Here is a 19,673-nt window from a genome sequence, read left to right on the forward strand (position 1 = left end):
TTAGTGGGCACCCCACATTCTCACCACACATCCATCCCTATCACCCCTGTCCCCAGGTAGCCCGTGAGAGGTTGCAGCACATTGCTGATGTCCTCCATGTTCCCCCCTGCCCCCTGGTGGTCAGCACACATCATAGCGAGCAGCCAAACTCCTGGTAAAGGGGACAATTTGCATATTAGGCTTTTATTATATAGGATTCCCTATGCCCAAAATGCTATTCCATCATAAAACTAATGATGGAACTAGTAAAACCAGTCATTACTATTCAAATCCAATTAACATCTTCTCTGTGGACTTCAGCTCTCCTATATATAATCAGAAGTATCCATTTCTGCAGTAATTCTGCATATCTTATGTAATAAAACTCTAGTATGCAAATAGACCAAATGGTGGAATGACCAGTCACTATGACACACACTGCAGGAGCTTCTCCCTGGTGGTCAGTACGCTCCCACAGGGGAACACCGCTCAGCCAGATGCCGGGCTCATGGCTGGTGCAGCTTCAGTGGCAGGAGTCTCTCCCGCCTCCCAGGAAGCACTAAGGAGCTGAGATCCCAGCTTTTGGTTGAGTGGTGCTCACACTGCTCAGCCAGAAGCCCTGAGTTGGGCTCATGGCTGGCAAGCGCAGCAGCGGTTGCGGGAGCCCCTTCTGCCTCCATGGCAGCTCTGAGGACCCCTGGGGGGATTTCAGCCTAGGGGTCCCAGACTGAGAGAGCACAGTCTGGGTTGAGGGACCCCGCCCTCCTCCAGTGCACAAATGTCATGCACTGGGCCTCTAGTACTTCCATAAGAGCTTTGTCATACTGTCTTATAATTACACTCTGAATGTTTCCTCTGATTTGACTAGGAGCAACTTAAGGGCAAGGAAGTAGTTTGGTCATTTTGGAACCCTTAATGCACAGTAATAATTGTTAACTAAGACAATTAATGCATTGCTATTAATCAAGTCTTTAGGATCAAATGGACCTGGGTGCAGATCCCCAGCTGTGCCTCTTATTACCTGCATGACCTCAGCCAAAAACCTCACAGAGGTTACTTTTTAAAGCCTCAGTTCCTTTTTCTGTAAAATAAGAATAAAAGCATTCAAAGCATTGCTCAGCACATAGTAAATTATTATCATCATTGTCCTTGCAAATTATGGACACAGGAGAACATGCTCAATGTCTCCATTTCCCTTTCCCCAGCAATTACCAAAGTCCAGAGCTAGCTGGGCACAACCAGGTTCACTGAGAACCCTAAGAAAGAAGATAGATGATAGAGATAGAGATAGAGATAGAGATAGATAGATAGATAGAGAGAGAGAAAAAGAGAGAGAGAGAGAGAGAGAGAGACAAGAATGGGGAAACTACTGAGAGAAAGACAGAACTGACAGATCAAAGGATTGAGGACTGTTGATTTCCTCTCCCTTTTCCCCTATCCTCTATTTCAGAGTAGTCACAGCTCCTAAAATTTAATCCTTCCTTTGTTATGGAAAGACAAACCGAACTCCATTTACATTAATAGAATAAAAAAGGAAATTATACTGACTGGAAAAACTTTAAGCTTTACTGTAGTAGATCACTCTGCTTCCAGCTGTGAAGCTGATTAATATCTTTCAAACCCCCAAGGAGCTGGTAAGTATAGTTGCCATTTTAAAGTTAAAAATAAATAAATAAATAAATAAATAAATAAATAAATAAATAAATAAAACAAATAAAAACAAAAAGGAAAAAAGATTTACCTTCATTTTCCTTTCAAAAGACAATGAATGATAAAGTAGTTGCTCAAGGGAGCTGGGGGAATAGAGGGAGGGAGATGTGGTGAAAAAATATGTATATACATTCAATTATCTTTGCATGTAGTTTTCTATGTTGTTGGAATGCTATCCTAATTGAAACCAACTGAATAAAGCTAGTCAAAGTTGGTAATATCAAGAGAAGCTGATGTACCATGATTTCTGCAAAGAACTATTTTAGTCAAACTAGTCTTTAAGCTCTATGAGGGAAAAATCAGCCTAATGCAAGAACTGTCATTTGTAAATGAAGCTCCTGTCATACAGATTTCAGTGACCTAAATATAAAATTATATTTCTGTTTCAAAACCATAAAAGTTTGCAAATGGTTTTACTCCCCAACCCTCAATACACACAGACAATGCCCTCTAAAATAAGGGCTAACCATATTCCTGATGATTTCAAAGTAAAAGCCTTTTAGTGAACCTGCTACATTTTGTCAGATGTGTTGATAGCACCTCAACTTTTTACATGTATCCCACTGGTCCCTCACAGTGACGTTACAGGGTAGGTTGTACACTATACCCTCTTTACAGTTGACGAAAACATAAGTCACAAAACTTATCATTGACAGAGTAACAACTTGAATCAGGTATCTTTGACTCTCAAGCCCAGTATTTGTTTATTTTCTAACCCTATGGGCTTATCTTATTAAAAGAGCATAGGCTTTGCAGTAAGATAGACCTGAGTTTAAAATTCCCCTTAATAAATATGTGGCATTGGACAAGTTATTTCAATTCTCTGAGTTTGTTTCCTCACATGCAAAAAGAGGGGAATTAGATTTCTTTTAGAGAATGGTAAAAAGAAATAACTTAATATTTGTAATGTACCTAATACAGTACAGAGCAAAATACTCAGTAAACAGTAACTATTAGTGGTTCAGTGCCAAAATTTGTGCATTGGGGGGAGTGTCCCTCAGCCCAGCCTGCACCCTCTCCAATCTGGGACCCCTCAAGGGATGTTCGATTACTGGTTTAAGTCCAATTACACAGGGCAGTCAGACATCCCTCTCACAATCTGGTACCACTGGCTCTTAACCGCTTACTTACCTGCCTGCCTGATTGACCCTAACCACTCTGTCTGCTGGCCTGCTCACCCCCAACTGTCCCTTATTGCTGGCCTGATGGCCCCCAACTGCACCCCCCCCAGCCAGCCTAATTGCTCCCAACTGCATCCCCTGCTGGCCTGCTCACCCCAAACTGCCAACCCTTGCTGGCCTGATTGCCCTCAACTCCCCAACTCCCTTGCTGGTCTGCTCGCCCCAACTGCCTTCCTCTCCTGGCCTTATTGCCCCTGTCTCTGCCTTGGCCTTGCCACCATGGCTTTGTCTGAAAAGACGTCCAGAAGATCTTCCAGAAGGTCTCCTGATCTAATTAGCATATTACCCTTTTATTAGTATAGACTAGTGGCCTGGTGCACAAAATTCATGCGAGGGGGGATTCCTTCAGCCCAGCCTGCACCCTCTTCAACCGGAGACCACTTGGGGGATGTCTGACTGCTGGTTTAGATCTCAGGCTGCACAAATTTCTTTTGCTGGGCCACTAATGTTAATAAAAGCAGAGGGAAGTGCAGGCACTTGGCTCATTCAGGCAACTTGGGTCTATGGTTCTGATTGATGCATTTGATTAATTGCAGAGAAGGGTAATGTCCAGAGATAAGCCTGGAGAATTAAATTGGAACTGAGTTTTAAAGGGTCTTATAGTGATGCTAAGGATTTTTGAGTCTACTCTAGAGGCATTCATGAGCCACTAAATATCTAAGCCAGGGAATGGTATAATACGGCCTGCCAAGACCTGATCATAGTGGCAGTCATGTGGAAGTTAGGTTGGAAATGGAAGGAACTAGAGGCTGGGAAACCTTTGAGGAGGCTAATAAACATGGTAAGAGATAGGCAGTGGTGGCAGGTTTGGCAAAGATAGAATGGGTTTGAAAAATTATCTAGAGTTGACATGTGAGCAATGAATGATGAGTGAGTTCAAGCATTTTTGGCACAGGAAACAGTAAGAATGATGCTGTTATTTATTGAAATAGGAAAACCAAGAGTAAAGTCAAGTTGGATCTGAGGGACATAAAAAAAAATTAGCCTTTTGGATATGTAGAGATTAAAGTTAATCTGGTATATTTATTGAAGGTAAGATGTCAAATAAGTTTATGAGTCAAGTATGTATCTTCAGCCCAGAAATAGCTTTGAGTCTGGAGCTCACCAGCAGGGCTAGAGTCGAGATACCAAGTTGTGAGTCATCAGCAGGAAATGATAATTGAGTCAGTAGGAATAGAGGAGATCACGGAGGAAAACAAGAATTGAGGGCAACCTTTGCACATTACCTGGCTTGGTGCCTTAAAATGGATTTGTATGTGTGGACTAGTGTCCAATGACTAATAACTTTTAAACACAAGACAGTCTTTTCTCCAGCCCCAATGACTGGGAACACGCCATAGTATTTCATTCTGGAAGATTGATCTGGTTGCCAAGGAAACTTCCTGTAGTTGCAGGGGAGTCTTTTAAAACCAAGTAAGGGCCTGGTCTTCTCTAACATTAGAATTGCACCTGCATAGTTCACCAAGGAGTCCCACCCTCCTTGATCTTAGAATAAGGGGATGATGAAAGAAGCTAAGCTTTCTCCTGTGTCAGGTATGTGGAGCTTTTACTAAATGGGAATTTGTGGAGAAAGTTAAATCCAATATGTCCCCAAGCCTGTTCTGTTATTTGTGAACCACGAGATAGAAATGTGTCATGATTCTTTGTAGTACTGTACTCTAACCAAATTTAAATAAAATAGTGACTCTTAATGTGCATACTGTATCATACTCAATAATAGCTGGCAAAGCAATATTATTGTAGTAGACATGCCACTTATTTTTCTACTTCTACCATATACAGAAAGATATTTGTGCACATTAAATATGAGGCATATAATAAAATTGTTTGTAGTTAGGTCCTAGAAATGACTAGTCCCTCCAGCTCTGTAAGTTCATTCCATTGCCTGGAATCCAGGTGTCAGGATTTGTATTATATACTTATGTTTATAATTTTTAATATTATAATCTTATAGATTATAGGAGACAGTGTTATGTAATGGAAAGAGCATAGGCTTTGGGGCCTGATATGCCCTGGGCTTAAATCCTCGCTTTGCCATTTTCTAGATGAGTGAATTAAATAAGATACCCAATATCACAGTTGGTTTTAGTTTTTTCCCCTAATTTTAAAATGGGGATAATCATAGCATCAATTTCTCAAGATTCTTATGAAGATTAAGTGAGATAATGAATAGGAAATGACAAACTCAATATATTGATACATAGTATTCTTTTTTATTTTTTATTGTTTGAAGTATTAAAATAGTGGTACATATGTCTGCTTTTTCTCCCCCATTGACCTCCCCCCAGCCTCCCCTACCCCCCAGTACGTGCCCTTACCTGCCCCCCTCTCCCCAGTGTCTTTGTATCCATTGGTTATGCTTATATGCATGTGTACAAGTCCTTCGGTTGATCTCTTATGGCCTCCTGCCTTCCTGCTGTAGTAGTATTCTGTTTTTCTCCTTCCTTTAATGAGTTAAGCCAGCATTTTTAAAAATATATTCTGTTGAATTCTATTCCCTCCAAATGCTTTTTAAAAAAAATGCTTATTGCTCAACTTAATTTGTTCAGTCTTGAAGAGAACAGAAATTAACATATTTAACAGTTCTGAGAAGCTCAATCATGAACAATTTTTTGGTTGTGGTTTAACTTTTTGAAAAGCATTTTCCAAATTTATTTTGTCATTGTATCTTTAAAAAAAAAAATGAGGACACCCATTAATAGCCCATGCTTTTAATGGGATACATTTTGGAAAAGATGAGTTTAATAATCAGGTCCAGGTGATATTGGATATCTTTTTGGCTTTATTGAGTATTATAATATCACTAGAAGCCTGATGCATGAAAATGGGTCGGGGGTATCCCTCAGCCTGGTCTGCCCCCTCTCACAGTTTGGGAGCCCTCAGGGGATGTCCTACTTACGGCTTAGGCCCTCTTCTCTGTGGGAAGTGACGAGGCCAATCAGGGGATGGTGCTGCCCCCATCACCCTGATGCTGCTGCCACTGCCACTGCCGACTGCCACAGCTGTGAAGTTTGAGCCCTGGGCCTTGCAGCCAACGGGGCTCATGCTGCCTGAGCCCACGTCTGCTAGAGCTCCAGGCCTCACAGCAGCTATAGCTTTGTCCAGATGGACTTCCTCCGGAAGATGTCTGCTCTAATTATCATATTACCCTTTTATTAGTATAGACGTGGACTAAATGTTGTAGCCCATTTAGAAGTTTTGGATTAGGGTTCGGGAGACTTGAGTTTCCATTTCAGTTCTGCCATTCTTACATTGTCATTAAAAAGACCCATGTGAAAATAGTAAAATAATTTTGAAAATTAAAAATGCTGTCAGTCGAAAGTGGCATAACAACTCTACTAGGAAATTGTAAGAACAGTAATACTAGAATGGGGGTGTCTACAGGTTGAGTTGTGTTGCCTCCTTTTTTCACTGAGCATACTTGAATCCCTTCAACTATCTGCCCGAAAACATTTTCAACTCCTGGGTTTCTTAATAATTAAAAATGATTCTCAGATGCATGTGCCTGAATGTCAGTAGCTCTGTCTTTTGTCAGTGTTTTTGTACTTGCTTACAGAAGCCATTTCCCAGTACATCATGTAGCTATGGCTGTTACTGAGTATTAAATACTGAATTGTAATTCAGATGCACAATGGAAAAGAAGATTGTTAGGATTTATGTAACAGATTTACTTAATAGATTTAATGTTTAGCCTTCTGAGATTGTATAACTTTATGTCTATCTATAATGTATTTCTTTTCTATTAGTATACTTTAAGCAAAGTGAAGTTGCTTTAACTTTAATCTCTTGGGGAAAGGATGAGAAGTCTCTATTACTGTTGTAATACTAGTTTTTTTCTGTGTTTTTTTTTTATTAGTTAGAGTTAATGGAGATAGTTATATAATTCATTTCCTTCCTGTGTCTGGAAAAATTTAGGTTTACTTTGAGTGAACTTTGTAAAACTTTAGAAAGATTAAAACCATGTTTTATGTAGTTTTAAGGTCATCATTTCACACAATGGGGCGTTACACCTCAATATTATGATTATTAGGCTTTTCTATTTTTGAAAATAAAAATGTCCGTTTGTGATTTTTTTTATTATTATTTTAGATGAAATTTTTAGGTCATATTCCCATCCTGAAACTTAGAGGGCTTTAGACACCATTTTTATGGTTTGCTCTTTAAATACTGTGAATACTCATTTTCTAGTTCCACAAAGGGATTCTAGTTTTACAGGAGACTTTTTTCATCATATAAAATAGTATTCCTGGCAACAGAGATAAATGTCATCTTTCATCATAAACAGCTTCTTATTTTACTTGATGTACAGAGGCAGTTTTGACACAAAATTGGCAGAAAATGTTGCATTCCCCCTCTTTTTACCTTTCCTCCCCGCCCCCCCCCCCCTTTTTTTTTGGTCCTGAACTTCTCACTTTACCCTTAAAGTGTAACTATGGGATTTTAGAAACAAAATTAGTAACCTAGTGTTAGTCTCTACAAAATCAGTAAATTGAATTTGAATGTCAGAGTTCTGAAGCTATATGATTAAAGATAAAATGTAAGAAAATACTTAGTGGCCTTTAATTTTTACTGTTTCTATTGCATAATGTTATAGAGAGCATATTAGAATGTTACATTGATTTTTTTTCTTTTTCTTTTTGTCATACTGATTCTGATATCTAAAGTCTTTGGCTTTATCCTTAAGGGATATTATAAGCCATATTTAGAACCATAGAAATACCAACATGAGTTTAGTCAAAATCTGTTGGTTTTATAGTGGGTTTATTAATGTTACCGTCTTTTGTCCGAAAGACCACAATAATGAAAACCATGTTTCACCTTTTACATACATAATTGGATGAGATCACCAGATGCTGATGTTAAAAGCACATCAACAGGAAAAGTTGAAAATGGGAGCTGCATGGAAAAATACTAGAACCAATTACCTCTGTCAAAGACCATATGACCAAGTACAGGGGAGGAAAATAGATTTTGACCATGAACAAACTTCAGGTCATTTAATAATGGAAAGAAACAGCAAGGTGGCCCTTCTTAGAGTTTTTTTAGACTTTTGATGTTAGCAGAAAATAATGTGAAAATTGGTACATCATGGCCAGTGTTTGAAAGCTCATTAGATTAATTTTGGTTTCCTCATATTTTATTATAAATTTCAGACATACAGAAAAGTTGAAAAAAATTGTACTGTGAGCACCTATATATCTACCACTTAGATTCTACAATTAACATTTTGCTACATTTGCTTTATTACATGGCTATCCATGTATTCATTTTTCTGTCCATCAATTTTTCTATCTTATTGCTTTATGCATTTCAAAGTAAGTTGTACACATTCCAGTACGTACCTTCAATTTGAAACATTTTATCATGCATATAATTAACTAGAGCTCAGAATTTATTTATGGGTCTTTTTTTCAAGATAAAATTACATGCAGTAAAATGCACAGATCATAACTGCAGTATGTAATAAGTTTTGACAAATGCATACACTTGTGTAACTAAGAACTTTATCAAGATAAAGAACATGGTAATCACTCCAGAACGTTCCCTGATCCCTCTTCAAAGTCAAGTCCTGCCCTTACTCCCAACTATAAAGGCAGCTACTCTTGGGATATTTTTCATCATATATTAATTAACTTAGTTTGTTTTAGAACTTCATATGAATGGAATCTTGCAGAATGTACTCTTTTGGGGTAAAGCTTCTTTTACTTAGGATAAGATTTTTTAGATTAATATATGTTGTTACATATATCAGTAGTTTATTCCCTTTCATTGGTGAATAGTGTCCATCCTATAGCTTAGTGTCTACTATTGATGGATACTTGATTTGTTACCATTTTGAAGCTATTAATGAATAAAACTGCTATGCTTTTCTTATGTGCAAATACCTGGGCCATAGTGTAGGTATATGTTTAGTTTTGTAAGAAACTGCCAGACATTTTCCAAAGGTGCACCATTGTACACTCCAATCAAAATGTATGAGCATTTTGGCCATTCACACCAACATCTGCTATTGTCAGCCTTTTTAAAATTAAATATTCTTGTGGATGTGTAGCAGTATTTCATTGTGTTCGTTTTTATTGCTTATTTTAATATGTGCTTACCTAATGACTAAGGATGTTGAGCCCCTTTTCATGTGCTCATTAATCATTGGGAAGCCTAGTATCTAGTCCAGAATTAGAGACTTCTGGTTGCCAAAAATCTCTTGCTTAAGGAAGTTAATCACAAGTCCAGTGTCTATAAGGTTCTGATCTTAGGAGATCTGTAGGTTTGCTAAAACAGATTGATCATCACAGGACTGTGGAATGAAGAATAATAGTGTAACCAGTGATAATTATTCTTGTTATACTTGCCGCAAGTTTTACTATGAAAAATTCTGTCCTAAGATCTACTTTTATTTTTGGTCCTGAAGGCTACACATAGCACAGGGCACACCACTAAATTTACAGTAGCCAGTTATGTTTGCGAGTGTGGGAGATGGTTTGGTGGTGGTGGTAGTACATATTTCACTGTTTATAAGAAATGTAGCAGTTTTTCTGGTGATTTTCTTGGAGATCTACCAGATTTCCTTTTCAGCCATTTTTGTTAATCCAGGAGTCAGATGTGTTCATGTTTATCTGCTCAGTGCCCATATTAAGCTGTTACCAATCACACGAACAATGGAAAAAATCTCTAAGAAGGCCAAAGAGATTTTTAACTTCTTAGAAAATGAAAAGTTACCTTTGGAATCTAAGAGCCCACTTCTATTTATTTCAGCCTACTATTTTTTCTAATCTGAATATCCCAATTATGTGTGCTTTTGAGCTTTGAGGTAGCAATATTGAAAATGAAATGAGTTTGTTGATGAAGATTGGTGACTAGATTTATATATTTTTTACTTTACTCTTTTATTTATTGTTACAGAAGAAGCTACTATGGAGGAAACTGGGCCAGTTTTAGCTTTTCAGGATTGTTGTCTTTAATTTACTGGGTTTTATATGTGTCACATAACTGAAGAAAACCTTTAGCTTCATTTGAAATATAGGATAATACCTCATTTTTATTTACTTAACAAAAATTATGCAGTCACAATTTCAGCTAATATTTTCCAATGCCTTAAAAATATAGATGTATGAGTTTTTAAATATAAGTAGATATGTTGGCTGAAGGGTAAATTATGTAAATTTGTTACCATGTTGTAATTACTTTATATGTCCAAATATAAGGCAAGTATTTTCTTTAAGAGTTTTTCAGGAAAAATATTTCAGTTCTTATAAAATCTCACCTATACTATTTGTTCTTTTAGTCATTATATTTTGAAAACAACAACAACAACACTATATGGGGAAAATATATTCATTTGAAATGATCTCAGTCATTCATGGTTTGCATAATTATGGAAGTCACCTGACAGAATCAGTTAAAAAAAAAAAAGCAAATTTAATATAAATTCAGTTTTTCCCCAACAGTAGGGGGTCTCATTACTTTAAATGTTCTATATCATTGTAAATATTTTAGAGCTTATTTAAAGTATAGTAATTGGGGCAGTTGGGTATGTCATGGAGTTTACCAATTTTTTTTTAGTTGGATTTATAAAAAAAAATTGTCCTAATTTTAGATAAATGGTATATGTGGCTTGAAATGAAATCCCTACTGAGAGCATCATATCATGTAATGATGGAATCAGAAACTGCTGTTATCTCAGAAGATTTTAGGTAGTTCAGAAAGGAAGATGCTGTGTTCTAAAAAATTATATTTAGGTAGTTAAAATAATATAGCTAGGACTTATTAAGCACTTACCATGTGCTAAACACCACCCTAACTATTGTAGTTCTACTGATTAATTTTATGGTGTGGATGACTTAAAAAGTGTTTCTAGTGATGACAAAGACATTGATGTTGAAGATTCAATTAATATTCAGTTTAAATAATATTGTTGCATAGAAATGAGAGTGTGGAGAAACAAGCAATATTTATAAAGTAGCATTTCATGTAATTCAAACTGTATAAGTCAAGGAAGTAAATGTTATAAGTAGACATTATATTCCTACTTATCTATATGCATTAAATAGTCATATATTTATGTTAATCAGAAACCCTTTTTTGATCCTTAATCTTGGGAAGTATATGTGAGGGTCTTCTGATATTGAAATATATTTAGTACTTCCATGAAAAATTTAATCTAGGTTATCAGAACAACAACAAAGTACCCCGCTTGTCTGAATGGAAATTTTTTTGTGACTAAAGGGATATAAAAAATAAATTTTGGTAATGGATTAGATTTATTAAAATAAAAATATTTTCCTAGACATTTATTTTACATTTCATTCCCTTTAGCATCTTGACTCAGTCACTTGTATCCTTTTCCCCTTCACTCTCTGTCAGTTCTTCTTTTTAGGCTGCTAACCACATGTCTGCACATTCAAAGTTCCTGTACCTCCTCTTCTACTTAATAATTGCATTTGATTATAAGAAATCTCTGCCTCTACTTTTTTTCATTTTAAAACGTTAAATTCAAGATAATGAGGCTTTTTAAAATTAAATTTGTTGGGATGACATTTATTAATGTCATATAGGTTTCAAGTATACATTTCTATGATATATGACCTATATGTTGGATTGCTCACCATCCAAAGTCAAATCATCTTCCATCACCATATATTTGACCCCCTTTACCCTTTACTACCTCCTCAAACACCCCTCCCTTTGGAAACAGCCATACTATACAACAATGAAACTTTTAAGAAATAACTATTGCCCTACTTTAGAAAATCTCTAAGTTTAGAAATTTTCTGAGGTGAATTTACTTAAAACAAAGGATATTGTAGTTATATTTCACTACTAGTTTTCTGGGTATATATAATATATCCTTCAACTTTTTTCTCTGAGAGATTTGTGTCAAATAGATTAAAAATTTAAACAGATTAAAAATTGATCTTTGACATTTGGGAAAGGTATGTCTTGACATCTTCAAAAAATCCCCTGTATTCAAATATTGCTGTATCATATTTTTTCCATAAAATATAAGTAGGAATTATTGGAAATTTTAAAGGATTACTTTCAATTCTTAGTGATAGTTTACATACTTTATTATACTTTCTTATTTTTATTATACTTCTTATTGATATTTTTACATAAAATATCAAGAGATTGATTATTATTGTTGACTAGAGGCCCAACACACGAAATTTATGCATGGGTAGGGTCCCTAGGCCTGGCTGGTGATCAGGGCCTATTGTGGCCTTCCTTTCCCCTGCTGCCAGCTGCTGGCCAGGGCCTTCCTTCATTCTGTGTTGCCCCCTGGTGGTAAGCACATGTCATAGTGAGGGGTCAAACTCCGGGTCGGTTGAACTCCTGAGGGGACAATTTGCATATTAGCCTTTTATTATATAGGATTACTAAAATTACTAATTTTGTTGGGCTAAGTACTTCCAGAAATACTTCTACATATATTCAAAATTTTATATGGCTAGTGATCAACCTTTAGAGATCTAACGATAAAGAGAAAGAAGTAATTTTGAACTTGCTATTTTGACAAAATGTAAAAACTTTATTATTAATTAGTAATTAAAACACATAGGCATGATTTTCAGCAAATGGAGAATTAATTGTCCTAGTTTTTAGCAATGTCAAAGCAGCCATGTCTAGATGGCTGCATCAAAATATCAAATATCCTGATAGAAATCTGTCAACCAGGCCTACTTTTGATAGGATAGATTTTATACATTGTTTTTCTTTCTTTCCTTTGAAGTTAGCACACTAGGCTACTAGAGTCACTTCAGTGACTCTGAAGTGATACCCATCTTTGAGTTTTGATGGGATGAAAGAAAAAGCATGAGTTTATTAAAGTACAAATTTTCTCAAAAGAGTAGAGGTTCAGATTGCTCAATTAATTAATTTTTTTCATTTTTATATTGTTTAGGAAAAGAGTGACATTGTAAATGAAAGCCCAGCATGGCAAGAACAGATCCTTCTAAATGAAGAAGTCATTGCTCTTAGCAAGTTGGACAAAACCATTCAACATGTGGAAGTGTTTTGTTATGCCAGGTATGAAAATTATTTATTTATATAAACTAAGTTAATGACTTCTTACTCACACTTATGCAGAAGAAGCCAATTATAACATCTTACCTAATAATAGACGAACATGTAAATTGACCATATCTCCACTATGCCCGCAGCCAATTAGAGTGAGTGTGCAAATTAGAAGGCCAAAATGACAACCACCCAGCTGCTTCAGGTGTGGAGTGGCCAGGCGGGGCAGGACACCTATTATGAACCTTGAGAGCTTGTTTGGAGGTTCTAGCAGGGGAGCGCAGCTACTCGTATACCCTTGACCGAAGACCGGTCCTCTCCTCTTGGGGGAAAGTCGTCCTCTTCGACCGAGCGCGCAGCTTCGGGAGGGACGCACATGGATCGGTGAGGGAGGAGGGGGACACCCGCCTAGCCAGCCAGATCAGCCGAATCAACCCTGGCGATCAATGGGGTGACAGATGTCGCAGCCAGATCGCCCTCACATCCTAGGACACCTATTATGAGAGGGAGGGCAAGGGAGCGAAGGGATCTACAGGAGCAGAGTGCCGCAGCAAAAACAAGACTGCAGACTCCAGAGTCTGCAGCGAAGATAAAGATGGCAGACTCCAGCCTGAGTCTGCAACAAAGACACAAAGAACGAAGATGGTAGACTCTGGCCAGAAGGAAGGCCTGGGTCCTGGGTGCTGAAAGAAAACTGTTGTTGGAAGCCCAGGGAAGGAAGGCCTATTGCATGAATGTCTTCGTGTAACGGGCCTCTAGTTTATATAGAATTGGTTGCTATATTTCTACTAGATATGCTGCTTTGTCTTTTTAAAAATGTAACTTTCAGATCTGGAAAAAATACGCTAAATGAAATAAGCCAATCAGAGAAAGACAAGTACCATATGATTTCAATCATGGGTTGAATTTACTGAACAAACTGAACTAACAGCAAAATAGAGACAGACTCCTAGATAAAGAGTAGGTAGACAGCCCTTGTGAATTGTGGGGGTTTTAGTAAAAAAAGAAAGAAAATAAAAGAGAACTCATGGACATGGATAACAACAGTGTGGTGATTGTTTGGGAGATAGGAGGGTGGGTGGATCTATCTATCATCTATCTATCTATCTATCTAAAAGGCTAATATGCAGTGTCCCCTCTGGAGTTTGTCTGGGAGACCAGGAGTTTGATTGCTTGCTATGATGTGTGCTGACCACCAGGGGGCAATGTGGAACGTAGGAAGGCCCTGGACAGCAGCTGAAAGACTCCAATAGTCCCTGACCACCTGCCAGGCCCAGGGACCCTACCCTTTCAGAATTTTGTACATTGGGCCTTCAGTAAAAATAAAAATGTAACTTTCATTTATCTCTGTTTAGAGATATTATCTAATAAAAGAGTAATATGCAAATTAACTATCACTCCATTGCACCCACAAGCCATGCCCAAAAGCCAATCAGGAGCAAGTATGCAAATAAACCCAACCAAGATGACTAAGGCTACAGAGAGCAGGAGGGAGGCTTGGGTTTCCCTGGCAATGGAGGAAGCCAAGCTTTCTGCCTGCCCATGCCAGCGTAGGCCTCCATTCAAGGCTACAAAGTTTCAATGGTAAAAGATACATAAATCCAAACAGAAATGGCGGCAGCCACGGAGCTGGTGAGAGCAGGCTAGGGTTGCCCCCAGAAATGGAGGAAGCCAAGCTTTCCACACACCCTGGCCGGCCCAGGCCTCCACTTAAGGCTACAAAGTTTCAAAGATAAAAGATACATAAATCCCAACAGAAATAAATGGCTGCCACCACAGAACAAGCAGAAGGCTTGGCTCCATTCCAGGCTATAAAGTTTCGATTGTAGAAGATAGATAAACCCCAGATACCAGGGCCTCCTCTTGGGTCACCAGGGGGTGTGGCTGGCCTGCAAACTACCACAGTCCCCTAGCCCAGACTATCCCACGCCCCAAGGGAACCCCCAACCTGATCTAGAACACCCTTCAGGACAAACCAGCTGGCCCCCACCCATGCACCAGGTCTCTATCCTACCTAATAAAAGAGTAATATGCAGATTGACCATCACTCCACCACACAGGATGGCTGCCCCTATGTGATCAAAGATCCTGTCCCCATGTGGACACAAGATGGCCAGCAGGGGAGGGCAGTTGGGAGGCACCAGGCCTGCAAGGGAGGGCAGTTGGGGACGATTAAGCCTGCAGGGGAGGGCAGTTAGGATTGACCAAGCCTGCAGAGGAGGAAAGTTGGGGGCAACCAGGCCTGCAGGGAAGGACAGTTGGGAGGGACCCAAGCCTGCAGGGGAGAGCAGTTGGGGGGACCAGGCCTGTGGGGGAGGGCAGTTAGGGGTGACCAGGCCTGCAGTGGAGGGTAGTTTGGGGCAAACCGGCTGGCAGGGTAGCAGTTAAGGCATCAATTAGGCTGGCAGGGGAGTGGTTACAGGATGATTAGGCTGGCAGGCAGAAGTGGTTAGGGGCAATCAGGAAGGCAGACAGTCAAGCGTATGGGAACCAGCAGTCCAGGATTGTGAGAGGGATGTCTGACTGCCGGTTGAGGTCCAAACTCACTGGGATCAGGTCTAAACGGGTAGTTGGACATCCCTAGAGGGGTTCCAGATTGGAGAGGATGCAGACTGGGCCGAGGGGCAAACCTAGCCCCCCCCCCCAAAGCATGAATTTTGTGCACCCGGCCTCTAGTTAATAATAATAATAATATCGTACAAAAATGACTTACAATTCACCAAGCTCTTCTACATTTATTATTTTATTTGATTCTTACAACTATCCTGTGCTAGGATAGGGCAGATAGTATTAGCTGCATTTTTTGTACAGAATCCTCAATAGAACTAAAAAAGATTAATGTGCTGAATGTCACATCATTTGATAAATGTCAAGGCCCCACCCAACTTAGGTAGTAGTGGAGCTTAAGATTAAAACCTATGATTTTTAAATTGTAGTCCATTGTCCTTTTAATTCTTTTTAGATAATATCCAAAGTAGCAAAATGGAAAATGAACACCACTCTTCTTAGGTAATATTTAGTGTAGCACAATGAGAAATTACAATTTTGAATTAAAAAAATTAAATTTAGTGGTCATAACATTTGGGGACATACGGTAAATCAGGACAGAATGCATTGTTTTAAAACATTTGTAAAAGTTTATTTCCTCAAGGGACATTTGATAGGTTGAAAGATAGCAATTACATAGTGCAATCATTTAAATAGTTATAGAGTTGAGTTGTTTATATCACACTGCTGACACTTTTATAGTAATTAAAGCTTAAAATTCAAGACACTACAGATTCTTTAGGATATGCTCTGTCATGCTGAAAACTTTGGGAACTTGTTTATTTCTTAATTTATATTCATAACTTTCAGAAAAACTAGCATTTTCTCCCATAAACACAGGTATTTTTCTATGATTTTCTTCAAAAAAATACAGTTTTTAAATGCCAGATATAGATTGTAATTTATATAAAGCAAAATGGCATTTTATATGAAAAGGCATAAATCTCTGATGTTGTTTAGAGCTGTAGTAGACAGATTTAAAACTAAAGGTGATCTCAACTGAAAAGTCATATGCTTTGGTAAAACCAGGAATAAATTATTTGATAACTTTCTAGTGTATCCATGAATACTACTTGATTAGAATATAGTGACAGTCATAATGAGAGATAATTTTTTTTATATTTTAGGGCATTTGATTTATCTCTATGACAATTTAGGTTTATAGTTTCTAACGACTGAACTGACACATTTTTAAAAAATATATTTTATTGATTTTTACAGAGAGGAAGGGAGAGAGACAGAGAGCTAGAAACATCGATGAGAGAGAAACATCGACCAGCTGCCTCTTGCACACCCCCTACTGGGGACGGTGCCAGCAACCAAAGTACATGCCCCTGACTGGAATCGAACCCGGGACCTTTCAGTCCGCAGACCGACACTCTACCACTGAGCCAAACCGATTTCAGCTGAACTGACACATTTTGAGTGCAGAGAAAATTATCTTGTTTTCAATTTCTGATTTCTTCAGTTTTATTTTTGTGACTTCTTAAAGTGATAAAATAAAAGATTGGGGGTAGAAAGTTTGTTTTTCACCAGAGAAGTAGAACTCTGCTATATGTTTCTTGCATTGCCCGTTAGAGGGTGGAACAAGATGTTAATTGGGATAATGTGAAATAAGAGGTAAATTGGGATAGTGTTCTATATATCTTTATTTACTTGGAAAAGGTAAATGGTTATTAATATCATATTAAGCAGAAATAGCCCTGAGAGCATCCAGTGGAGGAATATACAGAAAATCCACTTCTCTATAGATAGTACTACAAACATGGGTAAACAGGAATAACAATATCTCATTTAGCCCCAGCCAGACTGTGGTATCCTTAACCTTTGGATCATGGCCATAAACATGAAATCATGTGAAAGGGGCTATGGCAGAATAGATTTCACAAAGATTTACTTTATATGAGGACTAACTGACTTAAATCAATAGCCTTTTATTTAATACATATTTCTGACAACTTTATTTTCGGATTTTTCCCCCCTCCCTATCATAGTAGTTTAAAGCATAAAATGGGAAAGGGAGGTCTGCTTAGAGGCAAGCATACTGAGAACCACACCAAGACCCAGGAAATAGTCCTGCCTTTACCATTCAGCATGTTATGCGATATTGAGTGAAAGATACCTCCTCTCAGGACCTGTTTTATTATTAGAAAACATAAAGGATTTGGGCCGAAACCGATTTGGCTCAGTGGATAGAGCATTGGCCTACAGACTGGAAGATCCCTGATTCGATTCCGGTCAAGAGCATGTACCTTGGTTGCGGGCACATCCCCAGTAGGGGGTGTGCAAGAGGCAGCTGATCCATGTCTCTCTCTCATCGATGTTTCTAACTCTCCATCCCTCTCTCTTCCTCTCTGTAAAAAATCAATAAAATATATATATTTTTTTTAAAGAAGAAGAAAAAAAAAACATAAAGGGTTTGGACTAGTTGATTACAAAGGTCTCTGTAGGCTTTAACATGCTGTTATTTTAGGTGCTAGTTGAGAGGCTAAGAGAGAAAGAGTAAACCGCATCAGCAAGTGGAGAGCAAGCTTTGGCCTTTTAGTGTAAGGGCAAATGGCTTTCATACTAGAGTAGGGGTGTCGAACTCAATCAGAGAAGGGGCCAAAATCTAAAATCCAGCCTAAATCGCGGGCCGAATGGTTTACTGAACAGTCATAAACTGTCATTGTGATGGAAACGCAGCGGAGTGCAGTGATGACAGGCGGTGCGGGCCACATTGCAAGGCCTGGCGGGACGGATTTGGCCCGCGGGCCTTGTGTTTGACACATGTGTACTAGAGAATCCCTCAAGGACATCATTCTATTATAGCACAGTATAACAATGGATGGTCATAATTATATCACATTATTTTTAGGTAAAAGTTGAATTATGTTCTCTTTCACTTGCAAATGTAGGGACATTTTAAACACATTTTAGAAAGATGAGTATTAAAAATGATTAGAATTAGCCAAGGCCGGTTTGGCTCAATGGATAGAGCGTCGGCTTGGGGACTGAAGGGTCTCCCGGGTTCCATTTCGGTCAAGGGCATGTACCTTGGTTGCGGGCATATCCCCAGTAGGGGGTGTGCAGGAGGCAGCTGATCGATGACTCTCTCTCATTGATGTTTCTAACTCTCTATCTCTCTCCCTTCCTCTCTGTAGAAAGTCAATAAAATATATTTTTAAAAAACAAAATAAATAAAAATGATTAGAATTAAATTTTTAACATTTTAAGAGATTAGCATTGGTTTTCTAGAAATTCCCTTATTTTCTCCTTGAGTTAGTCAAGTTATTACTATGTTGTAGGTAGATCCTTGACATTCTTGTGACCTATATCTCAAACTCTTTGTGAATCCACTTTTGTAAGTAATGAAAAATGTAGTATAGGTTTCTGGTTTTTTTGTTGTTGTTACGGTTGTTTTTAATATGTGTTATTGATGTTAATCTTAATTTTGTAGACATAGGGTATGTGTATCTGTGTGTCTGTAATTTTATATAATTTTAACACATATGTTGGTCCATGTACCCATCATACAGTCAACTTACAGAACAGAACAGTTCCATTACCACAAAGATCCCTCCTGTTGCCATTTGATAACCACACCTCATCTCCTTCCTACCTTTCTCCCAATCTCTAACTCCTGGCAACCACTAATCGGTTTTCCAGCTCTATATTCCCCCCTCTTTTTCTTTTTAATATATTTTATTGATTTTTTTACAGAGAGGAAGGGAGAGGGATAGAGAGCTAGAAATGTTGATGAGAGAGAAACATCGACGAGCTGCCTCTTGCACACCCCCTACCAGGGATGTGCCCGCAACCAATGTACATGCCCTTGACCGGAATAGAACCTGGGACCTTTCAGTCAGCAGACTGACGCTCTACCACTGAGCCAAACCGGTTTTGGCATTTTCCCCCCCGTTTTGAGGATGCAAATGGAACTGTACAGCATGTAGACTTTTTTCATTGGCATTTTTCACTCAGCATAGTTATCTGGAAATTCATCCATGTTGTTTTTTGCATCAATAATTTGTTCCTTATTATTGCTGGGTGGTATTCTCTGGTATGGGTGTACCGGTTTGTTTAAACATTTACCCATTGAATAACATCTAGGCTGTTTCCAATTTTGTCTGTTACACATAAAGCTGCCATGCACATTTGTTTACAGGATTTTATGTGAACGTAAGTTCTTATTTCTCTGGGATAAGTGGCCAAGTGTATAATTGCGGGGTCATATGATAATTGCATGTTTAGTATTAAAAGAAA

The 19,673-nt window shown here is 38.2% G+C and overlaps 1 protein-coding gene across 1 annotated transcript in view; it reads left to right on the forward strand.

Annotated features, from left to right (window-relative positions):
- The first annotated feature begins 7,318 nt into the window (after positions 1-7,318).
- Positions 7,319-19,673, forward strand: part of CHM (CHM Rab escort protein) — a 152,440-nt gene continuing 140,085 nt past the window's right edge. Inside the window, 2 exon segments of the mRNA XM_045582361.1 lie at positions 7,319-7,407; positions 9,771-9,837. Of these exon segments, the coding sequence (XP_045438317.1) occupies positions 7,391-7,407; positions 9,771-9,837 (84 nt within the window). The 5' untranslated portion in view covers positions 7,319-7,390.

This window comes from Pipistrellus kuhlii, unplaced genomic scaffold (assembly GCF_014108245.1).
Source record: "Pipistrellus kuhlii isolate mPipKuh1 unplaced genomic scaffold, mPipKuh1.p scaffold_m20_p_16, whole genome shotgun sequence".
Taxonomy (NCBI): Eukaryota; Metazoa; Chordata; class Mammalia; order Chiroptera; family Vespertilionidae; genus Pipistrellus; species Pipistrellus kuhlii.